The sequence below is a fragment of the Lepisma saccharinum genome, chromosome 8, assembly GCF_977018435.1.
Source record: "Lepisma saccharinum chromosome 8, izLepSacc3.1, whole genome shotgun sequence".
In the NCBI taxonomy this organism is placed as follows: domain Eukaryota; kingdom Metazoa; phylum Arthropoda; class Insecta; order Zygentoma; family Lepismatidae; genus Lepisma; species Lepisma saccharinum.
In genome coordinates this window covers 93,688,282-93,710,141 of record NC_139236.1, presented here as the reverse complement: position 1 = coordinate 93,710,141, position 21,860 = coordinate 93,688,282, and the positions used below count along the sequence as shown (strand labels likewise).

At 39.8% G+C, this 21,860-nt stretch overlaps 1 protein-coding gene across 1 annotated transcript; it reads right to left on the bottom strand.

Annotated features, from left to right (window-relative positions):
* Positions 1-503: 503 nt before the first annotated feature.
* LOC145991897 (neuronal acetylcholine receptor subunit alpha-3-like) lies at positions 504-21,432 on the bottom strand. Its single transcript, XM_083127930.1, has 6 exons — positions 21,399-21,432; positions 15,628-15,782; positions 12,763-12,917; positions 10,639-10,822; positions 5,129-5,351; positions 504-679 (listed from the first exon to the last, which is right to left on the bottom strand). The coding sequence occupies exons 1-6, from the start codon at positions 21,430-21,432 to the stop codon at positions 504-506; spliced, it is 927 nt and encodes a 308-aa protein (XP_082984056.1).
* Between the last annotated feature and the right edge of the window lie 428 nt (positions 21,433-21,860).

Sequence of the window (21,860 nt, the reverse complement as noted above, 5' to 3'; positions counted from 1 at the left end):
AAACAGCGTCAAAAAAGGGACAGGGGTAAAAGAAAGAGCGGGACGATAAAAGAGAGGGGGACGAAGAAAGAGAGGGGGACGAAAAAAAGGGGGCATAAAGAGAAGGTCAAAAACTGACAGAGTAAAGAAAGAGAGGGGCAAAAAAAGAAGAGCAGGGGTAAAAAAGAGGACGGGTAAAAGAGGAGACAGGGGTGAAAAGAAAACAAGATTAGAAAAGAGAAGAGTAAATAAGGGACAACATTTTAAAAAAGTGGTAAAAACGAAACTGGTTAATAAGAGACATGAATTGTAATAGAAATGAGAGAGAGATAAGAACGAGTCGGAAAAAGAGACAGATGGAAATAGAGATAATAAAGAGAAAGATGAGAAATACAGATATAGAAAGAAATCGAGATGGAAAAGACAGAAGTAAGAAGGGGAAGTAAGAAAGCAGATAAAAGTGACAAATGAGGAGAGAGCTAAAAGGAGACAAGGGAGAAAAAGGCATGAGATAAAAGGGAAAATTATAGGGAAGATAGAAGTAGAGAATTAGGGACAGACTTACTGATTAGCGATGTCTTTTCCGTGGGAGGGAGGTCCTCTCTGACGTTCATCAGGAACACAATCATGTTGAGCATGGTGCTGATCCCAAGGGTCACCTTCTCGCCAGAGTCAGCCGGCACTACGAACACCAGGAGAGCTGCGGAGAGAAAATTAAATAAATGGGCATATAAGTTAAGGTAATGCCCCGATTTTTAACGATAATAGCAAGTTTAAACTAATCCATTATTCTCCTCCATATGCATGCAAAGAGAAAACACTTCCCAATCAACACATTCAGTAGCCAAACCTCATGGTGATCATACCTGTGATCAAATTGGAAAATGTCTGTATACTCGCAGACGATACAATTAATTTATAAGTAAATCACCTTAACTATGACAAATTCCATTATTTTATAGGATAACTGATCACGTATCCTCATCTTCGCGATTAGTCAAAAGTGGAAAGAAAAGTGGAAGTACAATAAACCAAATCCACAATAAACAAGGAAATGAATGAAATTAAGTTTGAATCTAGCTAGTGAGATTCAACTACCTATTACATATATATGTACCGAATATTTTTTTTCTAATAAACAATTGTGTGAAAATGTCCCGTCCTGTAAAGAAGTACATTATACCCGATTTGTGAATAACAAATTCAGTTTTATACAAATAAAACTTCAAATAAGGACGTTTCATAAAATAAATTTAGTTTATGACGTGTTTCTCGTAGTGCGTGATATGGCAAAAGATAATGATGGGAATATAAATTAAATTACTTATTGCGATTGCTATATTACCACCATAATAATATTACAAAATGTGCAAGGACTATCACACTTTACCTTGTGGTCAATGACGGCGAATAGAACCATGGCTTCTTAATGCTAAACCTTGTCTACCAAGATAAGGTAAACTAACCCCCCTCCCTCCCCACTTTTGGCACCCAATCGCCAATACTATACTGATCGCGGGCCCACCTGGCGGCTGATCTACTTTTTGATGCATAGCTCTACGAGTGTGGCTCGATGAGTGCCAACAACCTCAGTTGCGAAGTAAAAGATGTAGGGGTAACATCGCTCTCCCGTTACCACGTTACCAAGAGTACGTCTGTTTTGTCTGGAATTTTTATTAGCTTGTTTGTACAGCGTTTGGGTGTTTCGTGTACTATCGTGCAACGTTTATCCAGCAACTCTCCCCCCTTCCCCGCTTTACAGTAGATTTGTCAACATGCTGTGTATCCAACGCTCATTTGTACCGCCCCGTCAGGAACTTTAGGTGTCTTGAGACCCGAAACTGACCGAGCTGGCCCCCGTGGCAGAGTGGTTATCACATCGCGCTACGATGCCAGGGGGTCCCGGGTTCGAATCCCGGTCTGGGCATGGATGCTTGCGAGTGCCCATTCATCAATTTCATCATATCATAACTCATCGCCATCTTCGCAAATTAGACAAAAGTGGCACAAAAAGCGAAGTAAAATAAAGCAAATCAATCAATCAACGAAAATGCACGATGTGAATCGAAGAGAATTTAACGCATCGTTGTTTTTTAGCCGCCAGTTGGAAATGCGAGCAGAATACTTGGGGATATACACTATATCGTTTAGGAGTTCCTCGATGGCGCAGTGGTAGCGTAATCAAGGGGTCCCGGGTTCGATACCCGGTGGAGGCACAGTGGTTCGGATCCCACATTAAACTGTAGGTCCAGTCCCGATTAGGCTTACTGTGCATAAAGTGGACATAAAACACCAAATCAATCAATCAACTACAGAGCATTCTCCGACATTCGCTACGAGACTCGGCGGCAAGAGGCCCGGCATCAGCGCTTGTCTTTCCCGGTGAACGGGTCCGCGACAATCGATTATATTAAACCTCGTAGAAAAGTTTAGAGTAACAGGGTCAGTTCTGAATAAAAGTGCAAAGATAAATGGGGAAATAAAGAATACAAAGACAATTCGCACACTATCCGTGAGTTAAAAGAGTATTGTACGAAAAATCGGGAGAATTACAGTAGACGAACTTGCACGTGTAAATGCCAATTTCCTTCGGAGATGTGTAATCCCATAGTGTAATATTACTCATGAATGACGTATTGAGACTCAATAGACAGGTGACTCAGGAAGGTTATGCCATTGGCTGGGTTTCTGCGCTGGGCGAGCGAGAAGTTTAGCGTGGCAGATCCTTACCGACTGAGAGAGACTTTGGACGGACTGGACACAGGCTGAGTATACTGCATTACCGTCTATCACCCTTTTGGGGCCTGCATGGCCGGGTGTAATTTACCTAAAGTTAATGGAGTTATTTTGAGTTCTTAAAAGAGCAAGAAAAGGAATTTGTTTTTGTTTTAATTTTTTTAGGTGGATTGCTCCGGGTCATGTTGGCTGTGGGCGGGACTGCGGTTGGCTCTGACTCGTGTAGCCGTTACTTACTGACTGGTGACAATCAAATGCGACGAACTGTACTAGTTTAACGGGGATATAATCCATAAAAATTTCTGTTGAGTTAACTAAATTTGGAAAGTATAAGTAATAATATTATTTGTAATAAAGATTATGTGTCAAAGAATATTAAGTTTAAATTGAATAATTTAAGTACCTAATATATGATCATTACGTTCCACTGCGCCGATAAGACAATCCTCGTCTCACTTCTTTAGTATTAAAGGGGAAACAAGAGACGTAGAGGATTATAGATGCCAGTAATGTGTTGCAGCAGAGGGACATCATTTTCAACACCTTCTGTAGTCAAGGTTAGTACACAGTATTAAAACTGTAATTCTAATAGCCGACTCTAGCGATTGTCGCGGACCCGTTCACCGGGAAAGACTAGCGTTGATGCCGGGCAGCTTGCCGCCGAGTCTCGTAGCGAATGTCAGGGAATGCTCTGTATATCGTTTTATGGTAGTTCTTAAGCAATGTAACTTAAGACAGATGTATTTCCGGCCTGTGTAACAACCCGGTGCTTTGTAACAGCACGGTGCTGGTAAAACGGGCCAACGATAGCGAATCCCTACGAAGCACAAGTAACGAGAACAGTCGAACGCATCTCATTTGCCCATTCAAAGGCCAATGTAATTAAACCCCGATCCCGCTGCAAGAGGAAAACAGAATTACAGCGGCCGATTGTACCTGTTACCCAGATTTCGCGGAAAACCTCCTTTGAGAGAATGACGTAATAGTCAGAATTGTCAGTTTGCTGCGTTGCGCGCGCTCACAAAGGGCTCCGAGGCCGACGCACGAGCCCGGGTCTCTGAATAGCCGCGCCAATTTACATCAGTCCTCTATAGACGCATCGACTCCCATGATTGTGTTTCGTTGCAAAAGGGAGGAAACGTGAAAATTACAAGTGTTTCAATTCGGTCGTAATTCTGGAAACGGGACAATAATTGGGTAGGGAATTAGTGCAGACGTAGCTCTCATGACGAGTCATTTTATGCGCGTTTCCGTTCTGATTAATAACACGGAACATGTTAGACAGAACTTGTATTAGGAACTTACTGAATATACAAATCCCCTGATTTATAAAGCAACAAACATATCCCTGCCTGCAATAACAGTCCACGACGCAGAGCTACGTGACAAAACCTATAGGATCAAACTAATTTCCCAATATTATCGCCCAAATTGAGGAGGATTTATTCCACTGGATATTGTTTCTGAAATTCCATCCCCAACCGAAGAAATAGCAAAATCTCCGATACCCATTCTGGGTCTTTTAATCGTTTAGTTAGCCACGAGGAATGGACGTTTGGAACGTTACTTTTTCAGTTACTTCGCACAAAATTAACCACGTTACAGTTACTTGTTCAAAAAAGAAACCACATTAAAGTTACTTGATCCAAAACGTAACCATGTTAAAGTTATTTGCTACAAAAAGTAACCTCGTTAGAGTTATTTGATCCAAAAATAAACCACGTTACAGTTATTTGATCCAAAATGAAACCACGTTACAGTTACTTGCTCCAAAGAGAAACCACGTTACAGTTATTTGCTCCAAAAATAAACCACGTTACAGTTATTTGCTCAAAAAATAAGCCACGTTACAGTTATTTGCTCCAAAAAGTAACCACGTTAAAGTTATTTGCTCCAAAAACAAAACCACGTTACAGTTTGTTGCTCCAAAAAGAAACCACGTTACAGTTTCTTGCTCCATAAAGTAACCAAGATTACAGTTTCTTGCTCCAAAAAGTAACCAAGTTAGAGTCACTTGCCCATAAGTAACCATGTTACAGTTACTTGACACCAAAAAATAACAGTTACAGTAATTTGGCTCAAAAGTAACTGAATTACAGATACTCTCTTGAGGTAGTGATCCACTTCGGTTACGTTAGTTTTAAAAGTGCCTAACTTACTGTTAGTTACCTTACTCCAGATAAGTATAACCCACATACTATATTTTGTACTTCACTAATGACGATAAAAATTAGCATCAATTTTCGTTTAATTATTTTCATATTTGAAACCTGCGTCGAAAATAAGAAAATAAGTGAATTGCAAACTTAAGCCTTAACCTTGCTGGAAATACATAATAATAGCAAGAGAAGAATCTATTGTGCACTGCGGACGTTTTCCGGCGAACACTGCCAAGTTTCTCCCCTCCCCTTACCTATGAGGTTGATGAGGAGACAGGGCATCACAAAGGTCAGGAGGAAGAACGGGGGGCGGCGCCTGAAGATGAGGTGGAACGTGATGGAGACGAGGGGCGCCTCGCAGCAGGGGTCGCTGAACATCCCCTTCTCCCCCTCCAGGGACTCCAGACGGTATTCGCCGTTCTCTGCGAACCCCATCAGCAGCCGCTCCTTGTTGATGTCGCTGTACCACAAGTCCAGCTGAAAATACCACGGAAATTAAATTCTGTCTCTAAGTAGGCGGCGATGAGAATGTTACGGTTTAAAAGTAACCAAGTTACATACTTGTCCCCCCCCCCCAAGTAATGGAAATCGAGTTTTTGTCTCCAAGAGTAACGGAGTGACACTAGTGACAGTTACTTGGTACAAAATATATCAGAGTTACAGTTACTTGTTCCAATAAGCACTGAGTTACAGTTGCCTAGCCTAAAAAGTAAGAGTCACATTTAATTAGCTGAGTCCATGGATTTACCAAGTTCACGTTCAGTTTCAATATTTACTTTCTTTAAGTTCGTAACTTCTTCTTTTAAATTCTGGATTAGTTGTAAACGTCAAAAAGAGTTGGCACCTCTGCTGACATGGCGGACTCTAGTTGATGACTACTTCGTCTCGCTTTGGAACAAGATTTTCAACTCCATGTTTGACTTGTGCCATTTAAAATGACCAGACACAGCATATATGAAACCCACAAGATAATACACTCACTACATTGCACTTTCTTCCTTGTCACATTCCACTCAAGAGCTCATTGCGATATATCGAACGGGAAGCAACTTCTCCAAATCCTGTTTGTTTACATTTCGAAGTGACTGGAACGAGCTAAATTGATTGAATATCTCTATCAATGCTGCATTTTGAAGAGTAATTCTTACTCTACATAGTACTATAGTACTTACAGTTCTCCATAAATTATGTAAGATTACGGAGCACAGCAAAGCTACATCACCCGTCTATTTGCAAACTGCCAATGTTGCCAGGTCCTCTATTATCCATCGTGAGCGAATTCAGCTCGAAGAAAAGCAGAGATAGCATTTTTAGCGGGATTAAAATTATTAAATATAATTTTAACCGTTATTTATTATTATTTGAATTTGATAATTTTGCTGACGTATGCCTGAAGATTTTGTATCGATTCGCATCGAGATTTCAAAATTAAAGAACGAGTCACATTCTAAGCTCGCCCAGGGCTCCATGAAATGTTATCCTCTGAGTCCACGCGAAATGGCCTTCTTCTGGGGATGGTAGAGAGGCTACTTTATGCTTCACGGGCGGTTTTTCATGTAGTATCCCTCATTACTCAAAATAAAATAAAAATATATGCTGGTAGACAAGTATCTTTGAATTTGATTACGCAATAGTGGATAGAAAACTACCCTATTCAATTTTTAAATAAAACTCATATTGTGTATTTGTGTATGCGTGTTACAGTGCCAATTAACTCAAGTGTCCAAAACAATCACTTTTATGTTCGTGTATGTAAGTACATCTATTTATATGTGCACAGTAAAGATAGGCCATAATATATCTACTTTGAATAGTAACAGCAAAAAAACACTGGCCGAGAGGTAAACAGTAAATTCTAAAAACACTAGGCGATAAATGAAGATAAAAGAAAAATTAAATCTGACACTGGCTTCTAAACATCTGGAGACGTATCGGCCACACCAAGGTTGGAAACTGCCCAATCCTGAGACAAACTTGAAAGATACACCTCCAGTCGACCTCCGTGGAGGTGGTGTGGTTTGCACAGCGCGCTATACGACGACAGAGGTCTCACGTTCGAAACCAGGAATCTGTGTTCTTTGTGAACATCTTTTCACCAATTTCATCATATCACTCAAGTACATCTTCGCGATAAGTGGCCGAAAAGCGAAGTCAAATAAATCAATCAACTATATTATCTACAAATATATTAACAGAAGCATGTGCCAAAGAATATGTCCATGAAATAGATCGGTGTGTCGCATCCCTTAAGGTATGAATTTACAATACCGGAAGTATCTCCAAATTGCTTTTAAAATCAGCATACTGACTAATTTTGGCCTCGTAATCACGAATCTGCAGTTAAAATTTGGCGGTCACGTCTAGAAATTGCAAAAAAACGTGCAGATATTACCGCTATGATTGTCCATACACTAATATGGTAACCATGTTTGATGATGTGAACAAGTGAAGTTCGCTATGCGTTGCTTTACATGTGAGAATATGGAGTCTTGCGTAAAAATGTAAAACATGTTTGCTCCACGAAACATTCACGGTAAGGTTAGGTTCGGTTAGGCAAGCATAGTTAAAATTCAGGGTCATCATAAACATAGTTTTGGAACGCTAATCATAAAAAAAAATAGTTGTGTTCTACATAAATCAAGGGTGTTTACTCAGTTCACTGACCCACTTATTTGGCCTATTCCCAATTTCTAGACGTGACCGCCAAATTGTAACTGCAGATTCGTGATTACGAGGCCAAAATTAGTCAGTATGCCGATTTTCAAAGCAATTGAACATATTTCCGGTATTCTAAATTCGCTCCTCACTGGTACTTGTTTACTATCCTTCGGACACATTTATTTATTTTTACGGAAGAAACTACTTACCGTAATAAGTTCCTGTAGGGTTGTCGAACATCAGGAAGGTGTTTTGTGTGATGTGGGAATGTTTCATAGCTGTAATTCATGTTGTTCGTTGAAAATTAATTCTCCGACGGAGAATAGCGTTTGGCGCGTACACCTTCGTACGCCATCACCTTCGTACACCATCACCTTCGTACACCGTTGTGACTATCATGACGCGTCGTGATTGTGTTTTGTTCATGTTCATTGGGTATCCAGTGTTTCGAACTGTCTGCGTTTGCAACGAGAGTTAGAAGCATGACGTGTCCTGGATGCGTGGTGAAGATTGTACCGGGTGTGGAGGATCCAGTGGGTTTTCTAATTGAACACTGGGTCGTGAAGAAAGGAAAGGAATGTCGTGTTAGTATCAGGATCTAGAAATTGGAAATAATTGCGAACCATTGACGCTAGCCCCACGAACCATTGGCGCGTGGATAGGTTAGGATACATAGTTAAAATTTGGTGTCGTGTTAGTATCAGGATCTAGAAATTGGAAATAATTGCGAACCATTGGCGCTAGTCCCACGAACCATTGGCGCGTGGTTAGGTTAGTTCAGTTAGGTTAGGATACATAGTTAAAATTTGGTGTCGTGTTAGTATCAGGATCTAGAAATTGGAAATAATTGCGAACCATTTGATAGCCCCACGAACCATTGGCGCTAGCCCCACGAACCATTGGCGCGTGGTTAGGTTAGTTCAGTTAGGTTAGGATACATAGTTAAAATTTGGTGTCGTGTTAGTATCAGGATCTAGAAATTGGAAATAATTGCGAACCATTTGATAGCCCCACGAACCATTGGCGGTAGCCCCACGAACCATTGGCGCGTGGTTAGGTTAGTTCAGTTAGGTTAGGAAACATAGTTAAAATTTGGTGTCGTGGTAGTATCAGGAATATATATATTTGGTTGTGAAACAAAAAAATCGCGAACATCGACAGTTTAAATTCGGAAAACTAACACCTTATTTTCGCTTATTTTGCAATTTCTAGATGTTTCCCACTTATTCCAGGACGGATAGCCGCAAAAACGATTCACGGATAGCGCGACGAAAGATTATAATTTTCTTCGTAAAAGAACGCGAAAAAAAGATGAAGTTTGTTCACGGGCATTTCTTGGGTTCCGAAGGTTGAAACACTGCATAACAAATGAAAATCGAGAAAAGATAGCCCGACCCGTCATTATTTAGGAAGGTATGCGCGCCATGTTGTGTGTGAGGCAAGCGGAAAGGCTAGGAGAAAGAAGTACTGGTAATGTGAAAAATTACTCTTGCTTTGATCAAAACAACGTCAATACACCTTCAGGAATGTTCCGCGAAGCAGATACGTAAGTACTAATGTCAAAAATTTGACAAAAGACAAACACGACGCGCGATTATGTAGGAAGGTGTACTCGCCATATTGTGTCTCAGGCAAGCGAAAAGGCCTACGAGAAAGACGTACTGGTAATGTGAAAAATTACTCTTACTTTCATCAAAACAACGTTGATACACCTTCAGGAATGTTCCGCGAAGGAGATACGTAAGTACGAATGTCAAAAATTGAGGAAACTAAAAAATTAGGGGTGTTCGAAGGATAGTAAATTTTTACCGGAAGTTTAAATCGTTCACTCTGCGTGCATCTTAATATGTGTACATATCGCAGCATGAGTTCATACCCTACAGACGTCGAAACAAATTCAAAAAGTTGTCTTATTGTCTCACCGTGAAGTGTCCAAAGATTCCCCATGTTCCTCGAAGTTCCTCGTGGCTGCCTGCTTCACAGTCGGACGTTTACTCGACCATGGTTACCCGAAGCGCCAGTAGAGGTCTCTACGTGTCAGTACAAAGCAGACTTGAACGCAGTATGCTTACGTAACTGAGAGTGGGGGGCGGAAAACTATTTTGACGAAAGCGAAACCGCACTTGTGGCCGATGTTGACGTAAACATAAGGGAAGTAAGAAAAACAACCCTGCAACATGTCCAAAACAACGACGACGCAGCCAAAGAAGGTTTCACGTCGACTTTAAGCCCAAAATTCACCTTATAGGCAGTGCTCAGCCGGTACTGAGCCTGACAGCTACGCGGAAGACTCGGGTTCGATTCCCGGGTTACATGATCTGGTTTGAAATTTTCAACTCCCCTGTATAGAGCGGTTCTGCGGCTCACCCAGAGAAGGTAAAGGAGGCCGGAGCGTGGTGCTGATCACATCCCTCTAGTTTGGCCGACATCCTGGTACGGAGCAAATAGCTTTTTTATATATATTTTTTACATTCATTCTTTATAACAGATAACGTTCCATGAAATTCTGCGGGCCTTCCGGATGGTATTGTGGTCACGTCGTCGGCTTGTAATCAAGGGATTATGGGTTCGATACCCGGTGGAGACACAATCAGTGGCGGCGATTAGGGCGGCGAGGTGGGTAGGTGCCCCCCACTTTTGCCCACGAACCTTACCTACAAAGGGAAAGATACTGTCTTTGCCCTTCCAGTTTTGGCACTTTGCCTCCCTGGTTTTGGAACCCAATCGCCGCCACTGGACACAATGGTTCGTATTCTACTTTAAACAGTAGGTCCAGTCCCCATTAGCCTTTCTGTGCATAAAGTTTATTGAAAGCAACAATTCAAACAAATTTCTGTTTCCACAGTCAGACTCAATTGGCTGCAAAACTTAACATTTGGTTTATTTCACTCCGCTCTATTGCTACATCTGGCTAATCGCGACGATGAGGATGGATGATGAAATTGATAAAGGGACACTAACAAAGAACACCTATGCCCAGACGCGATTCGAACCCAGGACTCTTGGCGTCTTAGCGCGCTATGCTAACCACCGAGCCACGGAGATAGGTTCTTTCGATTCTAATTCTTCCTATAATAATAAAATTGAAACCTCGTTGACGGCTCACCTGGCTGCTGTCGTAGGTCCAAGAGGCAAACCTCAGAGGGCACACCTGTCTGTCGAAGGGGAAGTAGGTGACGTCCACCTTGCAAGCGCTGTGGAACACGGCGTGCGAGAGCAGCGTCACGTGACCGTTCAAGTCGATCTTCACGTTCGTATTGATGATGTCGTCGTTGTAGCTTCCCTGTGCGCTGAAAGATAAAGTAAATCTGTGCTTTATTTAACAGCACAATTGTGAGACTTGAATCACACTGTGTAAAGTTGGCTGGACGAATTGAGACCGTCAGTTTCTACCGCATTCAACTACCTAAAAGAAAAAAAACACGACCATTTTTAAACAATTAGTGGTTATTATATAGGTAATGTTTTGGGGTGTAAGGTGTGAACCTTTCACGTAGTACACCCAATTGTCAACCTCACTTCCACATAGTGCACCCTGGACTGCATTTTGCAAACTATCGAGGCTCTGGCGTCTGGTCTCACGGCCAGTATACTACTCCGTGCTGTGTTCGTGATTAACTTTCAAACCATTTCATCATATAACCATCCATCCTCATCTTTGCGATTAGCCGAAAGTGGCAGATAAGCGAAGTAAAATGATTGATTGATTTGGTGTTTTAAGTCCACTTTATGCACAGTGGCTAATCGGGACTGGACCTACAGTTTAAAGTGGGATGCGAACCATCATGTGCCTCCACCGTGTATAGAACCCGGGACCCCCAACATAACAACAGTCTCCTCCTTACTGTACATGAAGCCATGTTATTCAGTATTGTTATTTTACATTGCACTTTGACAAGTAGGCAAGTAGGTGTTCGTTGATTGATTGGTTTCATTTGTTTTACTTCGGTGTCTCCCAGATGGCGTAGTGGTAGCGTCGTCGCTAGGGGTCCCGGTTCGATACCCAGTGGAGGCACATGATGGTTCGCGTCACACTTTAAACTGTAGGTCCAGTCCCGATTAGCCTTACTGTGCATAAATATACTATATATATATATATATATATATATATATATATATATACAAAAAGTATAATGTACCATCATACTATAATAACTTATCATACAATGACCTACTTAGTGAGTTTAATTATGAAAGTCTTATTAATAGAAGGGAAATAACACAACAAATATTTCTGTACAAAACAATGACTGGCATCATAGATAACCCTACTTTTCTCCAAAAGATATGTTTCAATGCAAAGAAATGTGGCTTAAGGCTGCGGCAATTGATGTCTTATGATATTCCTAAAACAGAAAGATTCAAGAATTCGCCATTATTTAGAATGTCCTTTGCGTACAACAAAATATCTATATTGCAATCTAATCTTGATTTTAGTATCTCAATCAATGAGTACAAAAAAATATTAAGACAAGTGTTTACAACATAAATTATAAGACTTAGTGTTATACTTAGCAATATATCATTGCATATGAATAAAAATGACATGTTTTTTTGTTTGTTTTTTTTGTTTTGTTCTGTATTGTTTTGGGTGAAGCGCTTCTAAATTGCTAATTGGGTGTTATATGATTCTATAGTATAGTCTAGTAATTTATATTACATTATAGTTGTGTATGTGTTCTACCTGTCTTATGTCTCACTGTATTATATTGTGTTTCTCTCTTGTTTTTGTATTTGTATTTTTATTTGTATTTTTATCGGCTACTTTCTGTAAAAGGAGAAAATTTATCTGTTGAAGGAAATAAATAAATAAATAAAGTGGACTTAAAACCCCAAATCAATCAATCATTTTACTTCGCTTTTCTTCTTCTTTCGGCTAATCGCAAAGATGAGGATGGATGATTATATGATGAAATGGATTGAAGGTTAATCACGAACACAGCACGGAGGATCATACTGGACGTGAGTCCGGACGTCAGAGGCTCGTTAGTCTGCAAAATGCAGTTCAGGGTGTACTACGTGGAAGGGACGTTAACATTTGGGTGTTGTGGGTTGTTCTTGACACTCTACTAAATTATAATTATTAGTATTATTATTAACAACAGTGACTTGTGTAGAAAATTAAAATAATAGAAAATGGATGAAAATCATTAGTTTGCCTCTTCAAACAAATATATATAAATTATTATTTTCATCTGAAGTGTTGTGTACCTGACCCACCCGCCATTACCTGTTGTAGAGAACGGTGTCGGGCAGCCATATCTGGCTGGAGGGGACGTAGATGTAGGTGATGTTTCCAAATTCCGGAGGGTGCCACCGGAGACTGACGTCATTCCACTTCTGGATGAGTTCACAGTTGGTCGTCAGGATCTGCTTCCTCTCGTTCTGGGAAGCAGAACAACAGCGGTGTCAGGTTACAAGGAATTCAAGCTTGACACGCACACACAAAGAGAAAGAGAGAGAAAGAGAGAGAGAGAGAGACGGGGTGGTTTCAGATATCGATACTTACTTTCAAATATCGTGTTCATTTCCAAGCACACAAGTTTAAAACCTCTAAAACAGGAAGGCAAAAACTTTACTAAATTAGGAAAGATGTGTGCTATACAATATTTGATATAGATATATAGACATAAAAATTAGAAAAATAGACATTGAAATTATTTATTTACTTGAGAAATCCTGAATACAGAAAGAATCCATTTTATATCAGGATGTCAACAGAGAGCAAAATAGAAATTAACAAATGAGAAGCACGCACACATATGTAACAAGAATAAAATAAAATAATAATAATAAAACAATAACTAGGGTATAACAAATATTAATTTCTCTTCAGCTGCTTGATGCACGCATTTCTGAAAGCCTGCTTAGATAGATGGAAGCCTGGAGGATCATTTAGTGTATTGTACCTTGTTTGTAGCCTTGAGGCTTTTGTGTAAAAGAAGTTGTTGCATTTGATGTTGGTACGTGGGATCCGGATGTGAAGATGTGGCAAGAGTTCGTTAGTGAAAGGTTGTCCATTCATGATTTTGAAAAGAAATGTTAGATTTGAAACTTGTCGGCGAAGGGAAGGATCGTGAATTTGAAGGGTGGATATAATTTCATGTTTGGAAAAGTTTGCAAGGGCTGGACATCTATGTTTGACTATTCTGATAAAGAAATTTACCACTTTGTTTGTACTCAGTCAGCGATGTATAAAAATTGTGCAGTAGGACATAATTTCATTTAATTTAATTTATTTTAATTTATTTTACTTCGCTTTTCTGCCACTTTTGTCTAATCGCAAAGATTAGAATAAAGGGTGATAAGATGATACAGGGATCAAAGCATAAAATGACTGTTCTTATAACTAGCAACAAAGTTTCAACTGTCTTTTCAAGATTTTATCTGCTTTCCATCTGCACGGAATTAACATACGTATTGATGAATTACATTTCTGAATGTTTTTACTGAAATTATTGATTAAAATTCAATATAAGCTTTTTTGAACTTTACAAAGCTTTTAGTCAAATTGGCAGGAAGTCATAAGCCTGGTTGAGAGAGAGAGAAAAATGTTGCAGCGAGATATGAAAAAAATTACTTCAGTTCTGATTTCCTCCGGGTCTGGGATGTGTTTTCCGTGCGCGTCTGCAAACAAACAAGCTTCTGGATGCGATCTTCCTCTCTCTCTGGCTTTTGGCACCTATTCCTTGTACTCGGTCTCCTTGTTTCTCCGTGTTTTCCTGTTCGGGGACCCAGAGGAGCAGGAGTTCCTTTGTAGCGACATAAACAAGGGCGCCGAGAGCTTTCGGCTCCCAGAAAAATGTTTCTCTCTTGACTCGGATTAGTTTTGACGTCGCGCATGTGCCCCGGGCACAATGCACTTTTCCATTGTCTCCAGTAACACACGGACTTCGGGCGAAAACCTCAACCACTCTCTGTGTGCAGAGTACAGGGTGCTACAAAAACCCTTCGACTCTTACAATGATGCTCGCAAAAGATTTTCTCAGGGGAGCAAGAATGCTCAAAGTGAGAGATGCTATCACCCAGTTAAGAAAATTCTCGTAAAGCAACCCACTGCAATTTTGGTTATTTATTTTTCTTCGCTTTTACGGATAACGGATATCCGCATTTCAAATTACCTGATATTGGTTTCGGATGCTACTGATCCGGATAGAACAGATTTAATGAAGGATTTCTAGAAAATCCGTACATTGAGATTGAAAGCATATGTGGTTAGCCCGTTGAAAGAGGAACATAAATTATGAGAATTTGAAAATAATATCCATAGAAAAAATATTTGAACCTAAAAAGGATGAGGAGACAGGTGATTGGAGAACGTTACATAATTTAGAACCACATAATTTGTATTCATGTTATTAGAAAAATAAAATCAAGAAGACTTAGGGCGCAGGCCATGTGGCACGAATGGAAGAGTTTACATGATTCTTGTTTGGAAACCTGATGGTAAGAGACCTATATGAAGGCCAAGACGAAGATTGAGGGATAACGATGAGATGGACCTAAAGGAAACCAGTTAGAATGGAAAAGATTGGATTCAACTTGCCCAGGATAGGGACAGATAGAAGGCTTGTGTGCTGCAGCCACAAACCTTTGGATTTGAGAAGGCTAGAGAGTAAGTTAGTTTGAGTAGCTCGTAAAACGGATAAATCGATAAAACTGTCCGGATAATGCACACATTAAGATATCCGGACATTTAGGATAATTAGATTATCCGGATATCAGAATATCCGGTATCCGATATACGCAGAAAATTTTATCCGGATTTAGGCATCCTTACTCTGTACCCCTCATTTAACCTTTAAGATTATTTGATTAATAGTCAAGATGGTAGTTGAGCATAAAGAGATACAAAATACATATGAAAAACTCAATATCCTGACGAAGGCAGAAATTTATTTTATTATAAAACAAACTAAACGTAACGTTTAGTGTATGTTTTAAAATAAAATAAATTTTTGCCTTGGTCAGCATATCGAGTTTTTCATATCATGGAAACAAGGCTTAATGGTGTTATAAAAACATAGTGTAATAATACTGTGATATAAAGTGACAAACTACGATTCTGCTGTATAAGAAACAAAGACTCTGTTACCATGTCAACCATGTTGTATAATGAAAGAGCCAGCTCGATCTTCACGACATCGTCAGGGGTCGCTGCAGGACGAATCTCCTTCGTGTAATTCCGGAACAGGAAGTGATAGAGACGCTTCTCCTCAGGGCTTCCGTCTACTTCTAGGTGCTGCAACACTAGAAAGGAACGGCCGAGGTGAATCTAGAACTAGAATGTCTTTGTTTTGGAGCAAGTTTGGGTTTCAGACATTGAAACCCCAAAATTAACATTAAGAAAATTAAATTTAGTGATGACATTTATACAGGGTGTATCATAAGTAATGGCGCAAACTGACAGTTGAAAGTACACGATAATAAACGAGCTGTTTTCCAAGATAATCGTAATGTGTGGTTACAAGCCGCCACTGACTTCATTGTTTGTAACGTCTCCTAGTTGGTATAATGTTAATAATGTGTGCGAATGTGTGGTTAGAAGCCGTCACTGATTGCATTTTGTAAACACCGAGCGCTTTACTCCTTGTGCGTTCTGAGGTTTGCTTTTGTTTACAAAACAGAACATTTCCGAGAGGTGGCGTTGTAATCAGACAGGATGGATACAATCAGTACAGAGAATTGTATATGCTTGTGGCCAATTCCGAAATGAACCGGGGGTGTTCGACACTCAATGCGGAATCGCGTACAGTATTGCATCCAGATGCAAGGAAGACACTTTGAACACCTCCTTTAACAGGCACGAGTGTACAATAATTGTAACATACTAACGTTTGTTAAAGTAAGTAGAATGTTCAATAAAAGCAATGAGACCTCCAATTAATTTTCTTACTGTATTATTAGCATTTTAACCATTTGGATGACGTTTACAAACAATGAAGTCAGTGGCGGCTTGTAACCACACATTCGCAATTATATCGAAAACAGCTCGTTTACAGACCCATGTTTACCGAGACTTTTTTGTTTCTATTATCGTGTACTTTCAACTGTGTCAGTTTGCGCCATTACTCATGATACACCCTGTATATGTGACTCATATGTCTGCTTTAGACAAAAGCATTTTCCTTTGCTTTCATGCCATGACCAAAATACTACCGTGTAAAATGAGAAATCTTATGGCATTTCAGATGCCATGACATATCTCATGGCATTTATCAAGGATAGAACCCGTCCTATTTCCGTAGCATAACCAATCAGAAGTGACCTCATGGTCACAAGTGAAGTTGTAATGGGGGCCGCGCAAGATGTAAACAATGTATCACTTCACATTTTTAAAAGCCGATAACTATTCAACCAAGAGGAATAAGGTTTCCTATTAAATGAGTTTAGGTACAAATCAATGGCGCTGCTGAAATACATGCTTTATAATGTATACAGTACACGTATGGAAAACTAAATTAGTTGTTTCAATTGTAAACGCCGGGAACTAGCTCATCTCGTATGCCTCTCGTGCTGTATATACTATCTAACGGTCTCTGCACGCTTCACATCGCAATCGCAAATGCTAACAGGAATGTTACAGATAATACTTCCGTGTAAAGTATTGTTGGTTATAAAAAATGCTATAAGATTTTTGGAAGCATTTATTCTAGCAAAAGTGCTAAGGCAAATGCTTATGTCTAAAGCGAGACTCACTTTACATCACTTTTCTACCTCATTAGGCTAATGGGGACGAATGACAATGTGAATCCATTGGTACGGAACGTTGCACATTTGACTTGAAGATCCAGATTTGGTCCTAAAAGAGAATAGTTGGCAACAGTGGCGTTGGCTTGGCGCTCTATACAATAGTACCTCCTCCTCTGAGTGCTGATTCACTGACCTTGTTCTTAAAGAACTTGGAGAATCCTATGAAGAATTTCACTGTCAATTTACACTTACGAGCGTATGAATGTTTTCCACACAGAATACGTTTGAAGACGGAATTAAGGTGTAGATGCGAAAAAAGATGACCGTTACTTCTATAGAAACACTTCTTGTGTTGTGGCGGAAGGAAATCAAGTTGGGGCAGGTCTTAAACGCTGACTGGCAAGAGAAAGGAAGAGATGCCACTTTTAAATCACAATAACAAAAAGACGAACACGCTACCGAAGATATCTGGTTCGAGTTCTAGCCCGGGTATTCATTCCTTACCGTTCCTTCAATTTTTATGTAATCATCATGCATCCTCATCGTTACGATTAGCCTAAAAAGGCGGCGTAAAAAAACGTAAACATTTGGAAAAAAGCTAAATGTAGCTTATCACGTTCTACGCAACTGAAGATCTGAGACAAAATACGAGTATTTGACACTAAGACATTAATCAACAGAGAATTGTGGCTCAAGGGTGGAGAAAATACTTTAACTATAGGTATTTTCTACTGTTACGGCGGCCGATCCTAATGCTGGCAAGGGAAGTTGGGAGCGGGGAAGCGATCAAGCCTGCACGATAAGAAACGCAGCAGCCAGTAGAACTAGGTACACGTAGTAATTCCTACCACCGCGTCTTACCTCTCGGCGCCACCGCTATTGTCTGGTTGGTCTGCTGCATAATCCTCGCTCCCCACTTCCCTTACCAGAACGAGGACCGGCAGCCGTAATAGTGGAATAGACCTATAGTTGTGGCTGCCGACATTCTCTTTCTTTGTTTCTTTTCTTTCTTCCACTGTTTTCCTCTTTCTATATACCACTATTCCTTCCATTCCTCATTCTTTCTCACTTTATCTGTTTCTCTGCCTCTTGATTTGGTTCTTCCAATGCTGCTTTGTTCTTCTCATTTTTATCTTCCTTTTTATTCCTGTTTCTTTCCTTATATTACGGTTGCTCTTTCTTTTTATCTTTCTTCCTCTTTTTCCATCTTCTTCCTCTTTTATCTCATCTTTCTTTTATCTCTCATTCTTTCTACATTTTCCCTTCTTCTCTTTCTCTATCTCCTGATTTCTTTATATATACGAGGGTGGGCTGAAAAGTAATGCCTCCTTTTTTGTGAGGGTGTAAAAACATTTTGGATTTTGAGCAACCATGCATTGTACTCTTCAGACATCCCCCCCTCTCCATTCCAAGTTTCAAACTTCTATCACCATGAGTTGCTGAACTAGAGCGAGGGAAATGGCAGCATGTAACCACACTATGTCGGTTCACGCGTGAAACTGCGTGTGGTGACAGAGTTTCTAACTGCAGAAAATGTGTCCCCAATTGACATTCATCAGAGAATGAAGGCTTTTTATGGTAATGAATGTGTAACGTCAGTCCTGTATGATGATGGGCTGTTCATGCTCACAATGAAAACTCCTGCTGACGAACTCTCAAGAAGTTGTTTGTCACACACGGTACTGGTAGATATCATAAAAATAAGTAACTTTTTCTTATAAAGTTTACCTCGAAAGCGCTTAGTTTCTGCGCTATAAGCGCTTAACATCTATCCTGTACGTATGCAACCCAACACAGCAAACGCTTGCTGTGACATAACTACCAGGGGCGCGTGGCAGGGTTGCCACTAGCGTTCCTCGTTAGATAGAGGAAATCCACGAACGAACTAATGTAAATAATACGCAAATGTGCAATACGAGTGCCCTTTACAGTTCAGCGCTTGATATAAGTACGCATTTCTTGGCTTTGGTTTTTAATAAGCACTAGTTTTAATGTGTGAATTTATTCATGTCTAAACGACGTTTTTCATTAAATTGAAAGTCAGCCCCTGGCGGAGTGGTTAGAATATCGCGCTACGATGACAGGGGTCTTGGATTCGAATCCCGGCTTCGGTATGGATGTTTATGAGTGTCAATTCATCAATTTCATCATATCATCACTCATCCCCATCTTCTCAAATTAGCCAAAAGTGACACAAAAGGCGAAGTAAAATAAAGCAAATCAATCTATCAATGAATCAATCAATCATTAAATTAAAAGAACCTTGCAATTATTTCCTTATGAGATGAAGACGATTAGCAATAACGCTAGCACAGATAGGAATAATTTTAATAATTTTAATAACATTACAGTGTGCGTGTTCGAAACGAGGCATCAAACACATCATGTTTACATTTGTTCGTTCGTGGATTTCCTATCTCACATGTCCCTTGCAATTGTTGATATTGCATGATACACGAAACACCCCGTGGTGATGTGGTTAGCACAGATCGCTACGGCGCCAGGTGTCTCGGGTTTAAATCCTGGCCTAGACATTGGTGTCATTTGTTATTTCATCATATCATTCTCATCTTCGCGATTAGCCAAAGGTGGCAGAAAAGCGAATTAAAATAAACCAAATCAATCAATGAATTATGGAGATATTTTAGAATGAGTAATCTTGAATTTCAGTCTGCCCATTATTTGTCTTGGTCAGTTTATAAATACTGTCAATGCTTCTTACAACATCGCAAGTATCATTAATGTTTTGGATTTTGCTCAGGCAAGATTCCCAAGTTATTGTTTTCAAGTCGTCTCTCCTAACGAGGAACGTTAGTGGCAACCCTGCCACGCGCCCCTGGTAGTCATGTCACAGCAAGCGTTTGCTGTGTTGGGTTGCATATGTACAGGATAGATGTTAAGCGCTTATAGCGCAGAAACTAAGCTCTTTTGAGGTAAACTTTATAGGAAAAAGTTACTTATTTTTATGATATCTACCAGTACCCAAGCGTTGTTGAAAGAGTTTTGCGACACCCTGTATATATACATACACGCGTATATATATGCATTCTCTGCTTCTAAGTCTCTATTTCTTTCTCTGGAACACTATTCAATGTCCTTATTCCTGTCATTCATTACTTTAAACTTGTAATCAAGGGGTCCTGGGTTCGATCCACAGTGGTAGAACATTGCACACTAGATCCGCTCCCCACTTTAAAAGAGTAGATCTAGTCCAAATTAGGCTATGTAAGCAAAAAGTGGACTACGAAATTTGACATCTTGACAAACACTATTTCCTTATCCATGAGTTTGTGATTCTAGCCCTGCTATCAAATATTCTGAACCTTTCTAGGCTTTGTGGGAAGATGGGCTAAGATTGCTTCACTGTGGGCTACACCCCATCTTTGCACGTCAAGTGGGGACGCCAATATCTTTAAAATTAATAAAATTGATGGCTTCGGTCTGGAAGATCAACAAAAATGCCCTTCTCAACACTTCCGCATTTCCGTTTTGCACAGACAGACATTACACGACATATTAATTTACTTGCTTAAAATAGAAAAGAAAAATTGCACTGGGTAAACAATCCCTTCGAAGAGAGAGATTGCGAAGCAGTGTTCGGAAAGTTAAGTTTTAAATGTAACTTAGTAACAGTTACTCATTTAAAAAAGTAACTCTGTTATAGTTACTGATACTTGAAAAGTAACTATAAGTGTTTTTTGCAGTTACTTTCCCTGAAAATAATCTTGCAAACAAATTTCACACACTTAATGATCATTAATTGTTCCAAACTTCCAAACGAATGCAGCAATCCATCAAAAACAGGTAAGTCTTAGAGCGGAATTAGACATCACGAATTGCAATAAAGCGTGGATATTGTAACTTTAGAACGCAACGACGTCTTAGCCTATATCAGAAAAATCCTTTAACCTTAGCATCCAGAGAAGACAGAAGTGTTCTAAAGAATATGTTGGTAACCTTACTTCTATTGCAAAAAAGGGACTCTGTTATAGTTGACATTCCTCAAAGAAGTAAAGGAGTTAAAAGTAAGTAGTTACTTTCAAAGTGGTGCGAAGCGACTGAAGGAATGATCTGTTGTAGACAATTTACATATATGTTTTGGAGACACTGCACAACGCAAAACAATAAATGCATGCAAATGTTGCAAAATATATCGTGAAATAACAAACTTACCTATCAACAACGATGCAATGACAGCGATCTTCATGGCACCGAATATTACAGAGGAAGTGATCCACTACTCACGAGATCCTAAGCGCAAAGTTTACTTAATGAAGAGGAGAAGTGAAGCGTCCGTCAGTCGATGCTGGCGAAGATATGTGGCATGTACGTCAACACACACGCTGGGTAGCGTCGAGCGTGCTGACCCAGATAACAATCGGACCTTATAGCCAGACATTATTGGCAAGCGAACCCTCCCGAGGAAATAAGAATTCAATTGTTGCAAGGAACAATTTGTTCTTTCATGCATAATGCCCAGGAGAAGTAGCAACAGACTGTATAGCATTTGTGAATAATATATATTGATTTTCGCGTCCTAATGACAATCGACAAAGGCTACTGCGACACATATAAAGAGTGTAGGCGTCATAAGATTAATATTTGACTAGATATTGATATTTTGCTATTGAGACA

What these genes read in the sequence shown, in the direction of transcription:
- LOC145991897 (XM_083127930.1), bottom strand. Translation starts at nt 21,432, where the DNA reads ATGAAGATCGCTGTCATTGCATCGTTGTTGATAG. An exon ending in CATTGCATCGTTGTTGATAG is followed by an intron (nt 15,783 to 21,398) that starts GTAAGTTTGTTA and finishes GTTCCTTTCTAG; the next exon opens with TGTTGCAGCACCTAGAAGTA. An exon ending in GGACCTACGACAGCAGCCAG is followed by an intron (nt 5,352 to 10,638) that starts GTGAGCCGTCAA and finishes TGGTATTTTCAG; the next exon opens with CTGGACTTGTGGTACAGCGA.